Raw genomic sequence first — 24377 nt, forward strand, 5'->3', positions numbered from 1 at the left:
GCACATTAAGGAAGGAAAGGCCTGGAGAGACAGAGCTTGAATTTCTATCCAACTTATGAGCCTGTAATAGCACAGTTTTGAGTAAAAAGAAAGGAAAGTCTCCTAATACTTATAACCAAAATCTGCCCTACTTTGAAAGCAATGAAATGTAGTTTAGTGGCTTTTTAGCTATTTAACACCAAGAACTATCTGTCCACTCCAGCACAAGTAACTCTGAGATCTCATATTCTAAAGTTTACCAGCAGGGTGAAAGACAATTTAAATGCACCACAGAAAGGCCAGAAAGTATGACAGGAGTCACAGTAAAAGGACTGCATGATTAGTCAGTCTCAGATTCTTACATAGTTATACTTTTTCTGTGGAAAATATTATTAGTAGTAGTATTATTAGTTCAGTTTTTGTAGTGCTAGAATAAGTCCTAAATACAGAAATTAAAGGAACGAGATTGCTGTGCATTTTGGCAGTGGTTGTGGTAGTGGACCAGATTCATGTTCTTCCCATAAGACTCCTTGCAACTGTAGCTAGGGGTGAAAGACAGCATCAAGGAGAACTTCTGGTCTGGTACCAGGTGGATTTAAGCAGGGTACAAGAGACCAGTACAGTTGTAAGAACATGCATATTCTCTGAAGGCATGGAAGGTCTCTTGCAGAAGATAAAAATTATTATGAATCATGCTAATTACCTCATTAAGTAATGTGCCGTATTATCACAAGAAACAGAATTACTGTCAGCATTGGTGGGGTGTCCCCTGCAATCAGATATAGACTGTGAGCCAGATCGCAAGCATCAGACACTTTGAGCTGAAAGTGGACACTCAAAAAAGCCCTCTGGCATAGGTGAAACTGTAGTTGCAAGTAATGAGGTTAGAATAGAGTCCTAATCAGTCACTGGAAATTATACTGCACTTGAAAATACTACTCTTAAAGAAAATTCAACATCTATGATTTTTACTGTGTTGAATCTCTGTGTTCTAAGTTGGTTTAAGAGTCCTTGCAATCAAGAGACACCAACTACCATTTCCCACAGGAGAACAGAAGTCACTTCTGGAGACAAGAGTGCCACATGGCACAACATCCACAGCAGTGACATGAAGCCTGTCACTCTTCTGCCTCTCTACCATGTAACAGCTCAAAGCTAACAGGTCATTTCTTCACTCGTTCCCTAGACACACAAATTCTGTACAGAGGTGAAAATCGGTGGGAACCCAGGGGGCAGTTGTCAGGCAGTTCACAGAGAAGTAGTGCTTTGAGGTGTGTAATCTGTTTGCATCAGGAGCTCAGCGTTAGTGCTCTTCTCCCAGGATTCCTGCTCAAGGACCAAAGCTGTGAAGTTATAACATGGGCACAAATTTAAAAGTACCTACAATAAGAAAGTCAAGGAGAAAAGGAAGGAGATCAGTGCTCAACACACTGAAAACAACAAACCTGACAGCAGAAAAGGACAGAAGACCTCCTATATAAAGGTGTCTAGAAAGTGATTTATACTGGGTGAGAAGCAAAACTCATTGAAAATGCATAAAAAGGAGAGGGTTTGGCATTCCTCATTAAACCATGTCTGCTGTTGTAGAGATAAAAGAAACACAGTTTGAACCAAAAGGCTGAGTAGAAACTTAAAATCCAAGGACAAAATTTTCAGTGACTGTCACAGGCAAAATTAAGCATGAGAACTGCCAGATATTGGTTAGAGTTCCCAATGGATTTTGACATTCAGAAAGATAAATGCATCAAATATAGTTATACTTGGAGACAGGTAGAAACTGGTAGGTTATTCTTTGATGCTGCTGTGGATGTTAAAATAAAGCTGGAGAAAGTGGCTCAGGAAATAATCTTTCAGCTGTGGCAAGAGTGCTGGTCAGGAGGAACTTTACTTGCTTGTTATTGTTTACATCTAGGGGTCCAAAAACACAGCCTGCAGGGCCAAGATAAATGATCTGCAATATGTTGCTTTTATAGTGCTCTCAATTGACCATGTAATTCTAAAGGTTCACAGTAGTTCAAAGCAAGCTGGTGCATAGTTCAAAATGCTCAGGGATCACTGATTTGGGTAATTCACTGCAGAGGGTGGATAAGCAGAAGGAGCCTTATTTGCAGCACAGGAATCTCTACTGAAAAAGCAACTTTCATCATGCTCTCAGGCCGATGTCTGACACACCACAGCATTTCTCTGAGCATGACACACAACTTTTGGAAAGGCAAAGAATTACAGCAGAGGCATAATATTAATGATTCAGAAAGTCTTGTGTCACAACCCCTAGCACTGCAGTATCTAATTACTAGGCATAACGGTTTGCACACAGGCTGTGCCAAATAATGACAAGAGAATTAGACACCTAAAAATGGAGTTTGCCCTCTGGGGAAGGTCAGTGTAAGCCAATTGGTGGGAAAGAAGCCAAAGTAGTGCTGTGAGACTGAATTCCTAGTCCCTCACACAATCCAGATCCATGCTACAAGGAGGCCTACATTCTCTAGAAGACTATACTGAGCCATCTTAAGCAAAACAGGATTGTCTTTCAAAACCTGAAGAAGGGAGAGGATAGAATAAGGCTTTCCTTCCAAAAGCTGGGGAAGAAGTGCAGATGCTCCTTCTGAGTTCGAGCCTTGGTTTTCCGTGCAGTCAAAACATCTGTTGGATAGTTGAGATCAAAAAGTTTTCATACATGAGGGATTTGACCCTTCATGAAAGCTCCAGCCTCTAAAGACATTACTCACTCTTGACAGATAGTGTTTTCTTCATGTTGAAATTCAAAAATTAAAATTAATTAGGAAAAAAATTACAAGCCTTCTTGTAGCTATGGTTTGATTATTTAATTAAACCAGGCTTGGACTGCTGAATGTTTATAAGCACTTCATGAATGACAGTCTGCATAGGAAGAGATTGAGAAAATCCCTTTCCAGCATTCCCTATTGCATGATTTCTTGGCAACACATGTAGGGAATATGTATTTGCATCACTCTGGGAAAAGAAGTCTCATGCGACCTTCCAAAATCCTTCTGTTTACCACTGGCATCTGACAAATTTTCTACAAAGCTTCAGACTTTTAAATGAATACTGAAACTTTACAGAGTTTGCATTTTAAAATGTAATGAAATTACAGTTATGGGTCCAGAAGCTCTATATCTCAGAAATCCATGAGAAAATTCAAGGTTTATCAGCAATCTCTAAAAAGGTAGATTTTGAAAACAAAGTTTTTAAATGTTTTATAAAAGAGAGGGGGAAACATTTCTTTAAAATGGAAAAAAAATTATAAATCCATGTGGAAAATTTATTTCTTTGTTACTTGTGAAAAGAATAGTAGTGGTCAGCGTTATGAAGCTTTATGCCTGAATGACTGAGAGGATTGGTAGTGAAATACAGACCTCTCAGTCATGGGACATGAATTCAAATAGGAATGGGGTTAGTAGTGACAGAAAGTCATTACTGTGTCATTGCAGTGTGCTAATGTTCAGAGATTCATTGGTGGCTTGAGTCCAATTACTAGCACACAAGAGGTCACATTACAAAATATACTAGGAAAACTGGCAGAGGCAGACCCATTTCTACTCTTTGTAACATGCTGCTACATTGCCATGTCCAAAGATATCCATTCAAATTTGTGTCAAGACTCAGAGCCAGTGTGGTTAAGCAGTCAAGCTCCACACTGCACAATTTGATGGAGAGAGGACATCTGAAACCACTGATTCAATAATTCAATTTTTAATTGTAGTAGTTGAAAATTTCCCTATTTAATTTACATAAACCATGCAGCACCAAGCTTTTACAGCCTGCAGAGGCTGCTGGCTGGGAGGGTGAGGGTTAAGCTGTCCCTGGGCAGAGTAGCTCATACAGGCTCTTGGTTTCTCTGTGAAAAAGGGGATATAACTATGCCCAGCTGAAGCTGATTACTCTGCCAGGCTGTAGCATCACCTCCTTCTTTCAAGGTTTGGAGTGATTTAGTACTGATGAAAAGCTGAATTGTGCAGAGCCTTCAGTGAACTCAGAAGAGGCTTTTGTTTTGCTAGACTAGAAGTACAAGAGTTGTTTTGATTCCCCTGGACTTGCCTGAGCAAGTTCAGAACTCCCTGAAAATTGGAAAAGAGCAAAAAAGATTATTAGACCAAGAGAAAAATTAGTAAATGGTCCATTGCAGCTGATATGTTTTCTCAACTATATTCTAAACAGGAGGGCATGAAAAATGTTATGAAAAGGAAGGAGCTAGATTTCTGACGCAAAATAACAGTAGATATTCTCAGAAAAGTTACTCTCCTGAATACTATCTAGAAAGGGACACTAAGAGATTGGACTGTGATAAATTTTTTAGTGCATAAAAGATTTACAATGGAATTATTATTACTTTACAGGAAAAGTTCTTAGTCTTACCTAATTGTTTATATGTAATATAAAATGTATAGTGTATAATATATAATCATATATCATTTATCATGTGTGTGTATAGGTATAAAAATATATGAGTACTTTTTACACTTCATTGAACAGATTTCAAGTAGGCATTAGAGAAAAAATAAGTGAAGTATTCAATATTTGGCAGAGATCCCTAGAGACTTAGGCCAGTAGCTGTGTCACACTGACAAAAGCTATTTCATGTTTTTCAGCTCTGCCTGAAGGAATATAAAAATAATACAGATCCATTGGTGGTTGTGTTGGCAAGCAAAAAATTAGCTTGGCCTAATTGGCCAGTGCTGAATGTGACACAAAAGCCTATTTTCAAGGGAGGTGAAAATATGTGAAGCAAAACAAGTAATAAATAGAAAGTTGGGAGGATAATTGTTTTTAAAGAGAAGGCAATAATTCTATTTATTATTTCAAAAACATTTTTTAAATATTTCTTCTATCAGTATTTTAACATAGTAAACTTGTGTTGTCTAATGGGACTTAATATGTGGAAGAAGAACCAGGATGTTTTTAAGTTGGAAGGTGTGCCAATGAGCAAAAGAAAACCTTTATTGCAGTCTGGGAATTTTACAGAATCACAGAATCGCCGAGGTTGGAAGAGACCTTCAACATCATCTAGTCCAACCATCAACCTGGCACCACTGTAACCACCCCGAAACTCTATCCCCAAATGCCACACCCGGACACTCCTTGAACACTTCCAGAGATGGTCACTCTGCTGCCTCCCTGGGCAACTTATTCCAGTGCCTAACCACTCTTTTAAACGACCTTTTTTTTTTTTTTTTTTTTTGTAATATCTAATCTGAACATCCCCTGGTGCAATGGGTGTCCATTTCCTCTCATCTTTCCACTTGGACATGGCAGAAAAGGCCAACCCCTCTCTGGTCCTTTCAGGCAGTTGTAGAGAGCAGTGCAGTCCCCCCTGGCCTCCTCTCTCTAGACTAAACAACCCCAGCTCCCTCAGCCCCTCCTCATAAGACTTGTGCTCCAGCCCCTTCATCAGCTTCTTTGTTCCATCTCTGACTTGCCCCAGCACCTCAGAGTTGTTCCTGAGTTGAGGGGCTCAGAACTGGACACAGGACTTGAGGTGTGGCCTCACCAGGGCCAAGTACGGACAAATCACCTTTTCCCTCTTAGCCACACTATTTCTGACACAAGCCAGGATGCCACTGGCCTTCTTGGCAACCTGGACACAAGCTGGCTCATTTTCAGCCAGTTGTAACCACCAGCTGCAAGTCCTTTCCTGTTGGGAGACTTTCCAGCCCCTCTGCCCCCAGCCTGTAGCTCTGCATGGGGTTGTTGTGACCAAAGGTCAGGACCGCGCACTTGGCCTTGTTGAACCACCCTCCTCGCACACACACCTTTGACCAAATGCCCCAGTGCCCTGAAGACCATTTTGATTGCTCCAGGATTAATTTCTTTAATCTCATCACTACAGACCTGACAATTAATAGAGGTCATAGTCAGAGGACTGTAACAGATCAGGGAGTTTCCTAGTAATATCTCTTACCTGGGCCCCAAGAAGGCAGCAAACTTCCCTGTGGAATAAAAAAAAAAAAAGCAGAAGGAGTTTCAAATTTGATGGGAATCATCCCTACCTAGATTTTGATCTGCCTATTAGAGTGCTGAACAGCATGAAGGCCAGCAGTGCCTTCTCTTGTCAATTCTCTTGTCAGAGAGTTTTACTTGAACATGGGAGCAGCTGGATTTGATTCCCAATTGCAGTCAGCTCACAGATCTCAGTGCTGTGCCCAGTAGCTGTCACAAAAAGAGGCATGGCTGTCCTTGCAAACTTTCACAGTGCTTTTTAGTGTTAATGTGATTTATACTTGGAGCAGTTTTACCTGATGGCTAATATATACTCTAGAGAAATTTAGGATTGGATTGGAAGATCAATGCTTTGTTTTGAATTTGCTGCTATTTAGCACAAGTATTGAAACTAAAAGGAAAAATGTAGGAGAAATGAATTCCATAAAATTTTCAGCAATATTTCTGGGATGAGCACTGCAATATACCTAATCACACAACTAATAGGAAAACTCTCTCTCTGCTGGAACAAGGTGGCACATCAAAACACACCCCTGGGCTTCAGAAAGTGAGTTTGAATCTGCACCAAAAGCTATGCTTCACAGCTTAATCCTAATTTTAGTCACGATGCTGAAAAATTTTACCAAATAGCGTGTTCCTAGAAGGACTCAGAATAGTGTTGGGTTGTCATCTTCCATGTGCTCATGAGGTGTCTGAAGGGAACAGAGAGTGCCCGTGAACCAAGGCCAGGTGAGGGAGATTAGATGAGTGATATTTATCCGTTGCCTTGGAAATGTTTCCCAGGAGGAATGTGTCAAAATCTAGTCTGTTCTGCTGGGAATCAATGGAGCCTGCAACTGGACTCTCTTTACAGCAACCCTTGGTGTCACTAAACACTTGGTGTAGTCAGTACATCTCACACCACTCCTGTTCACATTGCTTCCAGTAAATGTCTCAGACAGGAACTGCTGGAAATTCTTTATATTCTGTTTTATTTGTATCAATTTATTTAAAATTATGAGCCTTTGGGATTGGTGTGCATTCATCCTGGTTCATATTTGTTAATTTGTCCACAAGATATAAAACACTGTCTCTTAACATTATATTGCTTTTTAATCCACTTCTCAAAAAAAAGGATTTTCTGAAAGAACGAGGGGAGAAGAAAAAAACACCAAAGAAACCCAAAAGCAAAAATTCATATCCATAGGACAAACAAAGATACATTCCTTTTAACCTAAATGTTGGTCCAAATCTAGGGGTGAATTTTCTTTGTCTGATTAGCACAGGTGCTGGCTGAGCTATGCCATTCCAATGATTATTTTGCACAAATTATGTGATGACAGTCATCAAAACACCCGTACTATGCCAGATGCCCAACAGCTCCTTTTCCTCTCTCAGGGATAGATATCTGGGACACAAGGCAAATTTTACCAGCTCCCACCAATAAAGATTTGGACAGAGAAATAACAAGGGTGGAAAATCATGCATTAACATTGTGAATAATAATGGCTCACTATCCAAGTTGGGACCAGAAATATAAGCTATCCTGAAATGGTCTGTATCTCTTTCTAGAAAACTGTGTTCAGTTCTGGTCTGTTTTCCTACAAACAGTGTAAAAAAAAATAGAGGAGATTCAAAATAGGACAAAAAGGTATGATCAAATATAGGAAGCAGATTCTGTATGAACACAGTAGGACTTGTCAGCCTAGGACAGAGATAAGGTAAGTAGGTATGAAAACACAAGAGGCAGGTGGAGGGTGGCTGGAGAATATCACCAGATGTTTTTTTGAATACAAAAACCTGGTTGGTGGCATCACATGGAAGAAGGAAGTGCAGCCAGAAGAGTTTAAAGGACGCTCACTAAGGAACTGTCAGTGTTGTGAATTCCAGAAATGTGCACAGATTTAAAGGATCAAAATAAAGCCCATCTTTAGCGCACATCTCTAAGAATGACTAACTACAAAAAAAAAAAAAATATAGCTGGTATTCTTCAGTTATTTATAAATGGTTGAAGGTTGGAAAATCATTCAATGATATTATATATTTATTCAATGATAATATATATTTAGCAGATTCTTTTCCCCTGTATGTTTGTTTGCTTCAGGTTCAGTTTTGGAGACTGAATATTAGGGTAGGTGAAGGTTCGGTCTGAACTAATGCTGGCATTTTTTTGTTCATTTATAAACTATGAAAGAGATGGTCAGTTCATCCCATATATGTGTTTGTGTATGGGTTCATGTTCTGACAAAAAAACTGTTAGAAAATTAGGTCCTAACTAAGTAATACAACTAATTGATTTTTAGGAGCAAAGACCCTGGAATAATTTTTCTTTGTGAAGTAAGCCAGAAATACAGGAGCAAAGATCAAATCGTCTTTTTTTTCCCTCTTAGTTACTTTTAACCTCACATAGAAAAAATTTGCATGTCTGCATCAGGGCCCAGAAAATACATATTTGAGTGACACCAGAAAAGTATATTCTTCTGGTAATCCTTTGAACCATCTTATGAAATAGCATCTAGCCAAGCATTTATTCTCTGTTCATCACCATGGTATCTTAAACACTTAGAATTCTAAATACAACAAAGTAATAAATTAATTCAATGTTAATCAGATATCATATTCTTAGGAGTAAAGATCATTTTAAGAAATTAAGTAATTTTTACTTAACGTCTGAGACTCGTTCTTTCAAACCTGGCTCATTTCACATTCCCATACAGTAGTGTTTTATAAACAGAATTAGCTCTCAAATTGTAACTGTACAGGCTGAATCCTTAAGGCAACACAGTTGAAATGCTTATTTAGAAATTCCACTTAAAATTACTACCAGTAGCAATTTATATTATCTGTTGTTGGATGCAATGTTGAAATAAATGGCTAATTAGTGTCAACTCACCAGCATTTAGTTACCAAGCAGCTTGAAGGCTCTAGGGAACAGCTTTATAACAATCTGCAGCATTCTCTTTAGACAAGGGCCCCATTTAGCAATTGTCAAATGTAATTTGACATCTGTAGTATTGCTTTATGCATAGAATAGCTTTTTGAACTCTTAGAATGGTTAGTTTCTATATTTTTTCAGATGGTCTTTTTTTAAGTGATCTCAAAGTTAAAGTTGTTAAATGATATTTTCTACCTTACAATGTATGTGCTTAGTTCCAGAGCTAGTCTTCTAGTTCTGAAGGGAGCTAATGGAGATTGGTTTATTTACATGCCCATGAGGGCACAAAGGCAGGGCTTAACGAGTCACTCATCCTTTGCAGAGTGTGTGGCAGTCTAGCTGATTAATTTTATTGCTGACATACAGTCCTCCATCCACTAAACTAAGCAAAAATTCCCAGCGAATAACATGGCAGATCTCTCAGGAGAGCATCTCTATCATGAAAACCACTGCTGGAAGACTCAGTTCTGAGTTACTTGATAATGGGACATGATGTCTACATAACTTTGAACAAATATGGGGTTTGGAAGCACTAGTTTCCTCTGCAGAGACCTTCTGAAGTGATTGTCACACTCCTTCAGGCAGGAGATGGCTTGGGCACCTGCACTTGGCACAGAATCCTGGTTCTGGGTAAGGGCGGTGCAAGACTCCCTTTGCAAACTCTAAAGAAGGAACATTTTCACCTGTGCTTGTGGATGATGGCCAGTGATTGTGAGAAGCACCATGACTTAGGAAATGCTTGGAAAGGCAGCTTGCAAGTTTTATATCAAGAACAGTTTAGGTGCTGTGTTGCTTTTCTTTTCCTTATGAAGGGCTGGATCCATTCAGAAACATTCTCTTTTTCCTAAAACAAACATGCTTATTTTTGCTTCTGAAGCCTGGGGGGAAAAATAAACAGGAATGCCATCTCAATAATATGTCTGTGACTGTAATATTGCTATTGGGAGTCAGCTGAGCTGTACCTCTGATAGCTTAAAAATCCCCCATGCAGGATGGAGGGATGGAGCAGTCATCATACTTCTGTGATGATTTGCTCAGGTAGGTATATTTGATTTTCCCATTCAGTGAGGGAGAAATGACAACAGAAGATATCTTTTACCTCTCTGAATTTAATATTTTGTGGTAAAGGAAAACAGAAAAAATTTGGCTATGTGAAGCTTGATCTGAATTGCAAGAAGCTGGGAGTGTTTCCTTGGCCAAGCCTTTTAACTTTTCCATACGAAAGTTCCTGTGTTTCGACCTCTAAGTACTAAAGTCCACCTGTGCAAATCTGTTTAAGCGAAAACCCTGGTGCATATACAAACAAAACAAAACAAAACCCAAAAACCAACCTCCCTCCCCCTCAGATCCCCTGACTTTTATTTGAAATCCTGTATATCAGGAGCTGCTAACCCAGCCAGGTGCAGGGGCACTATTTTAATTCTCTTGCACTGCAGGCTGGAAAACCCAGGGAGCACTACCACTTCTGAGAGGAAGATGTGGTTTTCATCATTCATGAATGGTCATACTGGCCAGCACTTGAAGGAACATTTGTGGACCCAGAGGGGACCATGTCCCTCATGACTAGGGAGAAGAGAGAGCTATTGCAGCAGAGGGCCCTGCACAGCAGTAAAAGCATCCAGGAAAATTGTTTTCAACTCCATGCAGAATCTACCTGGGCTGGAATAAAATTTGAAGAACTCTATGTAATGTTGTTCTGCACCTCACACAAACAGAAATATTTTGCATTATTAGAAATTGCGTGTCCAAAATCATTAGGCTATTTTCAGACCTGGCCAAAACCAGGACAGCAAGTCAGATTGGCCATGATTATTGTTTGGTAGTGCCAGAGAGGATGGGAATTGCTTTTCCTGCCTCCTCTCCTATACCAGGATGTAAATGTGTCTGAGTGGGTGGCTGGCAGCCTAAACTCATGGGCCAGTGAGCAGCTGTATAATCTTCTCTGAGAGTCTCACCAGAGCAGCCTCTGGGGCTTTTCCTGAGGAAAGGAAAGAGCCATTAGCTGAGACAGGAGACAAGAGAGCAGATGCATCATCATCCCAGCCAGGTGGGTGAAGCACTGACCCTGGCACAGCAAGCCAGCAGCTGGAGGCCAGGGGGGTAGTCCTTGCCCTGCAGAGGCAGGGCACTGTTCTTTTAATCAACTCCCATGCACAAATCTTGATCTCTGCCTGGATGACCCACTAAATCTACTGGGAAATGTGATTTGTCCCCCACACATAGAAAAATATGAGCTGTCCTGGCTTCTAAAAAGATTGTTTCATTTCCATGGATCTCATACTATTTCCATTGTTCTTTGGGCATAAATTCCCTTGCTTTTAAAATAAGTATTAACAAGTTAATTTTAGTGTCTTTGCATCTATTTTACAACTCCATTATTTTCTGATGTTTCACATGTTTGAAAACAAAAAATGTTACTAGATTTCCTTTACAGGAAATAATATGGGAGCAGACAACAGACCTCAATCAATGTAATAATTCTTTAAATAATGTAAATTAATTCGAAAGAGGTGGAAGAGGGCATATGTATCTGTAACATGCATTTTAAATTGTTTCTGCATTTGCATTTGGTTTTAATGGCGTTTACGCCCTCTAGTGTCGGAAAACCCCATCGTAGTGAGGGTTTTTTTAACCTTTACTGCGTCCGTCCGGCTCAGCCCTGAGTACTTAGGCTTTGCAAAAATGCAAATGCTGGATTTTTTCTTCCTATATATGTCCTCCAATTTTACAGATTTGGTACAGAGGTTTCTTGGGGGTGTTTTGACCCAAAATGAGCTACTTAAAATGTTAATTTCTGATGTAACACACACAAAAATATGCTAAATTACAATTTCTATCATTATTTATTTTGAAACCCACAATACACTTATTTTTCACTCAGAAAAAATTTACTCCTGTGTTCAAACAAACAAACAAACAAACAGGAGTAAAATAAGCAGCATTGTCCTTCTCATTTGTTAAGATTATTAAAGAAAATACATTCTCTCACACATCAAGTGAAAATGGACAAAAGGTATGCTTCATTTCAGTTAAAATTTCGACCTTTGACTTATGAAATATTTCATCTTACAACCATCAAAAACTGGGTTTCATTAGATTCAGGAATAAGATGGATGGGTGATGATGCCACAAATAGAGCCTGTGTTGTCTGAGGTTTCTTGAATTATGGGTATGCAGCACCAGATATATTCTACTCATCAGAAAGCAGTAGTGTGTTGGCAGGTGGACATCCCTGGGTAAGATCTGACATGACAATGCTGAGATTACTGCCTGGGTATTAGTAACCCCAAATACATTTGTGTTCCCCCAGCTCCTGCAAGAGCTACATCTTCTGTATGTGATTCAAGCTGCATTTAGCTCCCCCCATTCTGTCATGCAAAGTGCTACATCACACCCATGTTACTCACATCAACACTCTGAAAGATACACTATTTGCAAAAGTAAGGAATCCCCTGGCATCCTGTCTGTCTTGCAATAAGGAGTCAAATATGCAAAAGTGGTCTGTCACCCAGTGAGTACCAATAACCGAGACAAACATACATACCTTTAAATCCATCCATCCATCCATCCATCCATCCATCCATCTATCCATCCATCCATCCATCCATCCATCCATCCATCCATCCATCCATCCATCCATCCATCCATCTATCCATCCATCCATCCCTGTACAGTCTCACTTAGTGAAGAGATATCCATGGACTGCAAGGAATAGCACGTCTGGCCTGTCTGGAGTAGATCTAGTGAAACCTAAGCATTAGTTGATCATGTTGTTTCTGACTTGTGATTTGATAAAGCTTGATTGACACACCTAGTTTGTCATAGTCTTTTCCCTTCCCTTTTTGGCAACTGAAGTAGAATGCACCTGATTGATAACTGGGATCAGCATGAAGCCTCTTTTTCCTCATTCATCCAGAACATAAAATATTGGAATGACAATTCTGACATTACAAAATTAGATTGTCAGTACAAATCATAAATGCCCAAAGATTGACTTGAGCTTTGGCTACAATAAAAGACATATGCAGAACAGACAATATACAAAGCTATGAAATGACTGCAACTAGGGGGAAAAAAACAAATAAAGGAGAATATGTTTGCAGTTCTAGCCTGAAGAAAAGTGAGACAAGCAGACTAGCACTAGATAAAACCTTAAAATAGTTCCCTTTTGAAAAAGGAGTCTGTGAAAATTGCTTAATAAGATTCTACATTTGTTGTATCTCTGTGGCTGAAGAAATCATATTTTAGAATTTGTTTTAGAGATTAAGTATAAATTTTCCACTTTGAAATACTAGCACCTCAAAACTTCCCTGCCATCTGAAAATGGACTTACACTCTTTTTTTCAGTTGAGAACTTCCACACAATAAAACAATTGCAGTTGGGGTTATGGAAGGAATTTTCCCTTCATTTTATGTCATCCATTTCCATTGGTGGTGTTCAGTGATATATGAGGTATAACTAAAGGCAATGTTTATTTCAGGAGGAGGAACTTCATTAGTAATTCTGATCATGACTATGCTAGACTAAAATCTGTGTCACTGTCCCAGAGGAGAGCAAGGCTAACCAGGGCAAATGTAGCAAAACCTCTGTTTTGTCACAAAAGTATCCAAATGTGTTTCTCACCCTGTGAGAAGTAGGAAGATTTATTTCTTTGAAGTAATTTTTTCTGACCATAATTTTATTTAAACAACTCCAGCACAGTGGTTAGCAACAGGAGAAAAACTAATTATGTAAGAATTATTAATGATGTGAAAGGTATTACTAGCACTAAATAACAAGCAAGCAACATTACCTTTGGAAAATGTCACTGTATTACAATTGATGCAGGCTAAAAAGAAAAGCAACCAAAACCAAGTTATTTTAAAGTAAGCATTATATGCATATGCGTGATATTTTGTCCAGAAGGTAAGAAAAACATTGCAAAATACCTTCTTGTGTCAAACAATCCTAAATATTTTTATTTCATTCTGTCACACTAAAATATTACGAAAAGGCATCTGCTTATGTCGCTGGTTAGGTCCACAAATAAATACTGAAATGCTAAAGATAGATGAGCTTGTGGTTCCTGTCACAACTCCTAAAGCTCCAGTCTGCTCCTTATTCATATAATTATAGTGTCACATTATCAACAGGATGAACTATATCCCTGAGCAATTTCAAGCCAAATTAATTAGAGCCAGCAATGCCTTCTGTCCACACCTGCCATCAGTGACAATGGAAGCTTATGGAGGTTCAGCAGTTTAGCATTTCAAGTCATCTACATATAGGTTTAGAAATCTCATTTAAGAGATCCGATTTAAGAGATCTAGTACTGGGCACATGTAAATTCTGCATTTCGAAATCTGGTTGTGTCAGGTTTCTGTTTACACAGTTCGATCCAATATATGAAAATACTTGTATCTGTAAGAATGAAGTAAAACTAGGGAATAGTGTAAAGCAAGAACGTTTACCAGTGATTTGATCCTAGGTCTTCTCCACAAAGCTCACCACCCTGGCCCTATGCCTACTGCTTTTCTATTGTTCTGCCTGGAGAAAAATGGGGTTAGTAAGGTGTTGGGGATCCTATTTGTCAAAGAGACCTTGAAAGGTCATTTATCCTCCTCCTTGCCCAAAGAAAAACTGCTGGTCATGCATACAGTTGATAGTCAGCTCAGGCTTTAGGAAGAGATAAGCACCAAAAATGCTTATGTTGTGGGTTGCAAATGTTGATGTGAAGGAAAGCATGAAGTTCTTTCTAGTGTTTTTCCAGTTTTTAGATATTTTTAATTAAGACCAGTTATATTATTCATGTAAAAGATCGATTTTGTTAAATTATGCATGTCACAAAATGAGAAACTAATAGCATTCAAATTCTGAGTAAGTTGGGGGGGGTGGCGGGGTAAGATATTGGCAGAAGTATTAATTATATTATTCATGTGAATATTTTACACTTGGATATGCGTATTAAGGCAACCAAATATTTATTTAACACAACATAATCTATGTCAAGAGTCTGAGCCTTGGTCATCTATATTATATCTGCCTGGATGGCAACTTATTTGAATATTTATTTCCAACACTTTCCTCACATCTTACAAAATACAAACCATTCATCTTCACCTTTTTTTGACATGACCTGAGCTCTCATTGCTAGAAGGTGTCCTCTAACTTCATATAGTTTCTCCATCATCCCATAAACTCACCCTTTTATCCATTCCTCATGATTAGGTGCACCATTTGGACACTGACTTGAAGATCTCCCTTCTTCTCTATTATTTTTCCAGTTCCTGCTGAACAGACAGGTTTTGTTTTCTAGATACTATTTTCTAAACACTGTTCCCCTGCAATTTTATTTCTTAGCTTTCCTTGTGCTGAGTTTATAAATTCTTTGTAATAGGGAGTATGTTATCTCTCTTCACAAGCATACTAAACTCACAAGCTAAAATCAATGTTTATTAATAACTTAAAATCCAATAAAGTTAAAAACTGAATGGTACTTGAAAGTAATTCATCTTTTTATTAAACTCTGTAATATGTAATTACATACTTGTCCCCTTTAGAATATAGCAAAATGCAGAGCTAAAATCTCTTAATAAGTTGTCACTGGAGTGCCTTTACATACATCAGTAACACTTTGTTCTTACTTGCTGGACAAAACAATATTTAATATCATAAGGTAAGGTGGTATCTTTAGTAATTCTGAGCACTGCCAGGATTGCAGTTTTAATTTGGTTGCTTGCTTGTGGCTTGTGTTTTTCATGTTTGCTTTCACCTAGACCATAGAAGGGACATTTGGAACTCAGCTACTCCAGCTTCTCATGCCAACAAGTTAGGTCAGCCACGCTTGTGTCCAGCCAAGTTGAAAAAATACAGTGATAAAAAGTCCATGATTTCCTCGGAAACTTGTTGCAAAAATGTGTCACCCTGCTAAATGAAAGCACTAAATCAGCTTGAGACAACAGATTATTCAGTTTAGTATCTAATTTACCAAGTCTCTCTCAGATCTTGCCAATGAAATTGATGAGTTCTTTCAAGTAAACAGTGTAAGGACTGAACTTCAACATTTTTTTTTTCTTTGCAAGGTCATTCTCTCTCCATTGCAATAGAGGTACCCTGGGAAGAGTACAGCAGGTAAAACATGTGATTTACCTGCCCCCAGTTTGACAGACAGGAGATGCAAAATCTGTTTCAAATTAAAATTATTTGTGCACAACAGTGGGCACGATGTATATGTGAGAATATGTGTAAAAGCATTATCTATATGCAGCAAGTATTATTTGCAAGAGAAGTAAAAAATATTGTGCAATTAATTCATTGCAAAATTAAATTATTAGAAGATATTTTGTCTTTACTAAGCCTTTTGTTTTCTTTAACCCAGGTATGGTGACATGGTGCCAAAGACAATAGCTGGAAAGATTTTTGGTTCAATATGCTCCCTGAGTGGGGTCTTGGTCATTGCTCTGCCGGTTCCTGTAATTGTCTCCAACTTCAGCCGTATATACCACCAGAACCAACGAGCAGACAAGCGCAGGGCACAAAAGGTGAGCTTCTAATTTTTCCCACTTACGTTGTTGAACAATAGATAAAATATTTTCTATATGCTGTGTGTCATTATAGCGTGTGTTTCTTAGCAAGAGGACCGCTGTATGTATGTGCTACATGCCTAACCCATGTCCTAGATGCAAACACTCTTATTTTTTGTGAGAAAAAAATCCCCAAAACAAACCAAAACCAGTTCATTTATCTTTTCTGTCAAAATGTACAGACGTATTATTTTGGTAATTTATCCCACTTGTTAGACTAGACCTAGAGTTTTGAGACAGTAGCTGCAGTCTCATCCACTGAAGATTCTTCTGTGCTTTTTCAGGCAGACTTTCCTTCTACCACAGTCTTCTGAGGAAAAAACCCCAAAACAATCAACCAAACAACAAAAAATCTCAAACTTAATAATGATTTCTAACATGTCTGCTAACAGATTGCTTCACTAATCCAAAGTCCCAGATTCAGTCTCTGGGGGAATCTGATGGTTGAGAAACTTTTCTCTTCAGTTCTGTTTTGCTTAAAAGGCTTCAGATAAACAGCTCAATCAGGTAAAACAATGAAAATAAAAGTCAGTTTTTCCAGCTTCCTTGATTTGCTGCACCTCTCACTAAAATATCCACTAGATCTAAAAGAAGTCTGTTTCCCTTCATGACACATACGGACAATGTCAGGGGCTGGGAAGAAAAGTATTTATCAGGAGCGATGCAGCCAAGGCTGGACAGTCACTTTCATCCTCACATCACTGCAAATGCCCTTGTCCTAACCCACTTCTCTGAATTCTGAGGTGCCAGGCAGCTCAGGGAACACCCATTGTCCCTGCAGCCCTGCTCTGGGAGCTGAGATGCTCCAGACCTTCCGCCACTCTGCGGATGGCAGTCGGAAGGCTTCCGGTGGCACACAGGTTACATGATTGCCAAGGCTGAGGCTGGGCTTTTTGTGGACCTGTGGCCCCTCTTCAGAGGTGCTGAGTCTCAGGAGAGCAGGTTCATTGCTGGGGGAAGTGTGCAGGCAGACCATGGCTGGGGACTGCATACATACACCAGGGAATGCATCTGCTTCATACTGACAACAGCACCATGGTCAGACACAAAATGTTTGTGTGCTTCTCTGGCCACCTTTTTGACCGATTTCTCCATTAAAAAAAAAAAAAAAAAAAGCAAAACCACCACAAACCCAAAATCAGTGAAATAAATGTGTGCAGTGGTATGATTCGCAGAATATCTTAAAATCAGGAAAAAGAGTGCTACATGGCCAAGAAACTCAGAGGACCAGGTGAAAGATACACCACCCTTCAATGGCCACATGGACAGCAAAAATGCTGTCAGATGAGGAAAATGGCTGTTAAAATAACAGGTGTATCACAAGAATATCATACCTCTCTAGAAACCTGATCTAAAATATAGATCTAAAATCCACTTCAGGGATCTAAATCCTGTACATTACCTATCTACTAATTCTACCCGCTCTTCTGCATGCTTTGTCCCACAGACTAATTCCAGCTGTGTGTTCCCCTCTCATGTCACTTCCACACTACCTTGTTTTTCTCAAGAACTTTTCTACTTCTTTCTCTAGAATGGCAGGAGGGAAATGGCTGTATCTCAGGCAGGACACAGTGCTCCTGACTGTGCCCCTGAGCACTGTGGCAGTCATGGGTAATAGATCTGCTCTATCCCAGCAATCATGCCTGCTCTGAGCTTTCATAATAGCTGCAGACACAACCTTTTCAAATAGAAACTGTCTCCTACTGTATGCCACAAAACACATTTTTCTAGGCCTGCTTTACATTTATTTCATGGTTTAATCCAGCCGGCATCCAAGCCCCATGCAGCTACTCACTCAGTCCCCCACCAGCAGGATCAGGGAGAGAACTGGAAGCATGAAAACACAGCCCCACACCAGCCACTGTGAAGAAAATTAACTCTACCCCAGCCAAAAACCAGCACCATTTGTCGGTGAAAAATAAATGGACAGTAGAAAATAGCTCACAAAAGTTAGATTAGTAGACTGGCTGCTATTCCCCATAATCTCTTCCTGAATAGCAACTGCTTGAGTTAATAACTGACATTTTCTCCTTGCAAAACAGTGAGGTCATTGTATGTTTCAAACAGGAACATGAAGTGATGAATGGCAATCCTGCCAAGCGTTTTTTCCTCTGCTCCCCAGAACAATGCCAACAGCAAGGATGAGAGATCTCCTCTGACTGTGTTTATGCCATTCTTGCTTTGGAGAAAATGGCTTTGAGGTCTGATTAACCTAGCACTGGATGTGTGTTTCATTGATATCTCCTACTGCAAAGCTAATCTCTTTCAATCTAAAATGACGAGATGTTGAACTGAATATTGCTCTAAAAAAGAAAAATCAACAAAAAGCACTTCATGGGTACTGTATAGTCCATATTTAGCCATGAAATATAGCCTTGCATTTCACAGGGGGTTTCTACTGCATTGTAAAAGAATATTCAGGCAACAATGTCACATTATTGAAGTTTGAAATTCCTTCTTCATTCAGTACAATAGAGGCTTTACACCATTTTCTAAAATAAATGTTTCCCTAGGCACTGAACTTATTTCTGTTCTCTGAGGCTGATGAATATAAGCTTAAAAGAAGGTGCTGTTTCGTGGAGACTAGCAGAAACCCCTGCAGGCAATGGTAGATCCTGCTGGCCACAACAGCTTCCATTGGACTGAGATAGTTGTATCTTTGAATTGTGGAACTTTATCAGTATCTCACACAGAAGTTTAACCAAAATAGACTTCAGAAATGGCAAAACACTTGGGCTGGAAGAAAACTCGAGAAAGTTCTTTGCTGAAGAGTTGAAATCTAGTTCCAGAAGCACTGACAATTTACAGCAGAAAAATACTGTCACTTTCTTTGCAGTTGTTCAGAGCCCTGCAACCATCATTTTACGCACTTACTGAGTTCTGCACAGTTATTCAAGATTAGACAATTCCAATTGTTTCTTTTTGGCAAAAATACACTGTACATTAATGCTTGGGAGAAGATGGAAGAGAGAAATTTATATACCATTGCATTTTGAATGCATTTTAAAGGAAGCTCCTGCTTCCAATCATAAAAATACATTGTCATAATTACCATGAAATCCCACTCTGTAATACAGAAAATGTTGGCAATATAGGCCAGCTTTCTGCTGCAGTACAGGAAATCCCTTGCAATCAATATAAACAAAAACAGAGGGAGGGGGCAAAGAAAGGAAAAATCATCTATGCTTATCAAAACATTGTTTTCTATCAGATAGTAAGGCCCAAGGATCTGGCCTATCCTGATGAGAGATGGATGAATAAATAATCCAAACTAGGCATTGAAATTCAGGGCATAACTAATTATGCCCTGGAGTCTTACTGTGCTTCTTCTCAAGCAGTTTTATCAGTACTGAGACAATTTTGAAGAATGCTATTTGTGGAGCTTTTCTCAGCTAGAGACAACTTCAAGGGGCTGTTATTTTGTTACTCATTAACTTTGCCCAAAGTTAATGACAGTTGTCATGTAGGAAGGGAAGGGAAGGGAAGGGAAGGGAAGGGAAGGGAAGGGAAGGGAAGGGAAGGGAAGGGAAGGGAAGGGAAGGGAAGGGAAGGGAAGGGAAGGGAAGGGAAGGGAAGGGAAGGGAAGGGAAGGGAAGGGAAGGGAAGGGAAGGGAAGGGAAGGGAAGGGAAGGGAAGGGAAGGGAAGGGAAGGGAAGGGAAGGGAAGGGAAGGGAAGGGAAGGGAAGGGAAGGGAAGGGAAGGGAAGGGAAGGGAAGGGAAGGGAAGGGAAGGGAAGGGAAGGGAAGGGAAGGGAAGGGAAGGGAAGGGAAGGGAAGGGAAGGGAAGGGAAGGGAAGGGAAGGGAAGGGAAGGGGGCAAGAAAGGTTTAGGCACAACTGGATATCATTTCCTATTCTGTATGTGATAGGTAGCAAGGGCTAAGGTTTGGCAGGAGACTGACAGTGTAATATTCACTGGGAAGACTACCAGCCCAGGGAGGAGACAGGTGGAGGCACAGCTTCCCTCTTGGAATGGGTGTCTGGCCAGTCCATGGCAGCTTGGACCCAAAGGTCCATCCCAGCATACTGCAGCAGCAATTATGATTATGAGGTACTTCATAGCCTGAATGAAGTATCCCTTGCTATGTGCTTTTTCTGTTTCCCATACATGTCTTTGGAAGGCAAGAGCCTTGTGTCATCTTAGCCAACAAGTGCCTAAGTGCAGGTACATCTGCCCAGTGCTGTTCATTACCTGAGGAACAAAAGAGCTTTAATATTAATTGCCCAAGCGCTTTCTGCCTAGAGTGACTTGCATGATGCCTCAATAGAACAGCCAAACAACCATCATCAGCTCAAAAACTCGACTTTAGACATGGAATTCAGCCTGAGTCTTTCATGCATATGGTCTTCTACCTTCATAAAGCAAAATATATCCTGAAGATTGCCTTGGCTTTGTTATTTATTAATTGTACATGATGAATTTATCTGTCAAGTTATGAATAATCAGTTACTAGCTAATTATAAATAGCTCTAGGATAGACTGCAACAACTGCTTAACAGCATCTGGCATCTAGAACTGAGTGTCTGAAGTAGGAAACCCTGCTAGCCATTTTGACTTCTTTATATGAGACAGGCTATTAATATCAGGAGTATTGCAGAAACATAACAGTAACTTATCTAGGCTTTCTGAGCTTAGAAAAAAAAAAGCCAAACCTAAAGCAAAAAATGTAGAACTCATGTTTATTGAACAATAATTTGAATAGATTGTAAAAGTAAGGCACCATTCAAGAAATGTATGAACCTTATTTAATTCCATATCCATTAATGTGCAAACTAAACAGCATTTTCTTCTCTATTACATATTGATGTCCTGTAAATTATTGTCAGCTAATGTGAAATCAATCATTTCCAATTACTGAAAATTAGAAAATCAGAGCATGAAATGTGGGCCTGATTTTTTTCACTTAAAACCAAACACACAGGGTGGATTTATGAAAGACCACACAAAAAAAAATATATAAACAAAAAATTAACTGATATTTTGGACAATATTCATCCTTTCTCTAGGAGTCAGAGTGTTGTGGCTCAGCACAGGCAGGCAGTTAAAGCTCACCCTGCTGCTCACTCTCTTTGTCCTCCTCAGAAGGATGGAGTAAAAATCAGAAAGGTAAAAGTGCAAAAGTTTGTGGGTAAGGATGAAGATAGTCTAATCTTTTTATAAGGAAGGGAAAGAAATGACCAGAAAGGGAGGAAGGGAAGCAAATTCAGGTGGGGAAAAGTGATACAGAAGAAAACAATTGTTCAGCACCAAGCCTATCCCAGAGGAGGGGCAGCCCTGCCAGTCCCCACCAGCATCCAGCTTTATTGCTGAGCATGATGCCATATGTGTGCAATAACCCTCTGGTCTGCTGGGGTCATCTGTCCCATTTGTGCCCCCCTTACTCTGTCCATGCCCAGCCTCATCAGTGAGACACTTGGAGGCTCTGTGAAAGCTCTGCACAGCAGTAACTAAAACATCCCTGAATTATAAACATTGTTTTCAGCACAAATCCAAAATACAGCCCCATACCAGCTCCTGTGAAGAAAACCAGCTCTGTCCTGACCAAAAGCTGTGCACACAGAATGACTGTGAAGGAATTATAATATTTTAAATGTACAAAATTATTAAACAATAATAACCGAAAGGTAAGTAATTAATAACTTTTGAGTTTTCATAGTAAGATAATTACATACCCTGGAGAGCAGCAGGAGACAACAGGCGTTAAGTACTAAATTGCCTGGGCTACCCTGGCTTCTTGCATAGCAAGTTGAAGAGAATCCTGCCAGAAATTATTCCAGTACCACAGTAAGTCCTGTCCTAAAGTCTTCCTGATAAAATCACTCTTTTAAAATAGCTGGGCATCTGAGTGTTAAAGCTGGATGTTGTAAATACCCCACAGTGCTACCTTTAGTGCTACTTAAAACCTTGTAAAAATGAATGCTTATAATTCTAAAGCTGACAAAGCTAACTATTGTTGAATAACAGTGAATTCCCTTTATGAATGCAGCAGTAGACAAGGATCCAAATCTATGCTGTAAAATTTGAAGCTAGAAAAAAGAAAGACATGCATTTGAAAGAGAAGGTCAGTGCAAATACAAGGGATGTGGGAAAAATGAGAGCTGGCTATCAAACTTCTTAGGAAGACGGAGATGAGATGATTGAGGAGGAATTTCATTAGAATATGTAAAAGAACTATATTTCATCTACATTTGTTTAGTCCTAGACCATGTAAAAATTACCAAAGTTTCATACTCAGGAAATCTTCATAGCAGAAATATCACCTACTTCAGAAAGACTTAATACTTTTTTTTTTTTTTTCCCCTAGCTATTCTGTGGAAGAAGAGGATTAGGGAGGGCTTTGCTTTGAAAGGGGCAGTTGTCACTCCCATTCTGTTATACACGACAGAAAATGCAGAGTAAAGGAAAATGCAGTACTTCTGTAACCACAGTTTTTCTGATGTCATCACATAATTTTTATGTCTTTCATGGGAGTTCCATCCCCAGTGCACAGCCCTTAAAATCCTGTGGATGACATGAGCTTTTAATGATGCCTTGAAAGGAAATGTGAGAAGTCACTAGACTGCTCATGCTGCAGGCTCATATATAAATCAGGCAGAAGCACTGAAAATAAATCTTATCACTTTAACAGATTTGTAAACACCTCCAGTTTCTGCAGTATTTTCTGTAAGCTGAAGCATGAACATGGAGGCCACAATATCTGCTTCCTCTCTTGGTAACAGATTTACTGTCTTCTCTTTGGTAAATGATATAAATTCAGGCCTTCTGAATGAGTCTCAGCTAGAAGGATGTATGCTATTACTTTCTAGCTCACAAAAGCTTCCTAAGATGCAATAAATTCATACTTGAAAAGCAATTTTAAATCTTCACATAGAAAGTACAACCTTCATATTATATGTGTCATAGCACTTTGATATATTAAGATAGTCTGATGGACTGTTATGTTTTTCATATTTATTTATTAAACAATGCTGCACCATAATTATTACTTCAATCACTAAAGAGAAAATGAATATGCATGCTGAAAGGAAAAGCAGAACTAATGTATGTTAAATGTCTGTTCATTAAATTTAATGAATCTCCCTGTATAAAGAGCAGACTGAAAAGTACCACAGCTAAAACATGTGTGACTGAAATAATTTATTTATGGGACTCCAAGCTGCATCCTCTAAAGGCATTTCCAAAGCATCTTGAGCTCCTAAGACTAAACTTTTATATACTTATGAACATAACCAAGTGCACTTGTCCCAGCCCATGACTAATCTGTGGTGCAGGTAAAACTCCTTCCCCCACCCTTCAACCCAGCATGCTGGGGTGGTATCACAGGAGCACCACTTTGAAAACAACCTATTTTCTGCCTTGCCAAGGGACTTTTTAATTGCTAACCCTGAGGACTGAGCCCTAACCGTGCTGGTAGCCTTGGATGTGCCACCTAAGAGCCTAAGCGAGCCAGGTGGGTGGGAGCTGTAACAGTTCCCCACACTGACTGCTCCTGGGGACCCCAGGCCAGGCCATTGGGGATCTTTTCTCTCCACTAAAATAAGATGTATTAATTGCATTGCTGGAAAAGCTGTGTTCACCAAGAAAGGTGATAAACAAATGTGTCATCCTCAAATGGGCAATATATCACAAATAAGCCAAAAGCCTCCCATGAGCTTTTTGTTTGCACACACACAGAGCATTACTTCATTTTCTTCAGAACAATTAAATGATAATCAGTGGATGACATAGCATAAGCCAGATTTCAGCCATGTTACCTGTTAGCTGTCATAAATTTCTTGGCTTGCTGTTGAGAAGATCTGTGAGTTTGAGGCTGTGAGTGCAAAGAAACACGGTGTTGAGACATTCCTCTAAGTCAGTTAATTATTAATCATGCCAGAAAGATCTGGTGGCTGTGCTGACCAGGCTGCATCCCTCTCTAAGTGCATACTGACATTTAATGTCACAGAAATTTGGGGAAAGGGGAG

The 24377-nt window shown here is 39.4% G+C and overlaps 1 protein-coding gene across 1 annotated transcript in view; it reads left to right on the plus strand.

The window, feature by feature from the left end:
* The window catches only part of LOC131591867 (potassium voltage-gated channel subfamily D member 2), a 265875-nt gene that overhangs the window by 232773 nt on the left and 8725 nt on the right, over positions 1-24377 (plus strand). The window contains exon 3 of the mRNA XM_058862971.1: positions 16210-16372. Coding sequence (XP_058718954.1) covers positions 16210-16372 — 163 coding nt within the window. The remainder of the gene's footprint in view (positions 1-16209; positions 16373-24377) is intronic.

Source organism: Poecile atricapillus, chromosome W, assembly GCF_030490865.1.
Source record: "Poecile atricapillus isolate bPoeAtr1 chromosome W, bPoeAtr1.hap1, whole genome shotgun sequence".
Lineage (NCBI taxonomy): Eukaryota > Metazoa > Chordata > Aves > Passeriformes > Paridae > Poecile > Poecile atricapillus.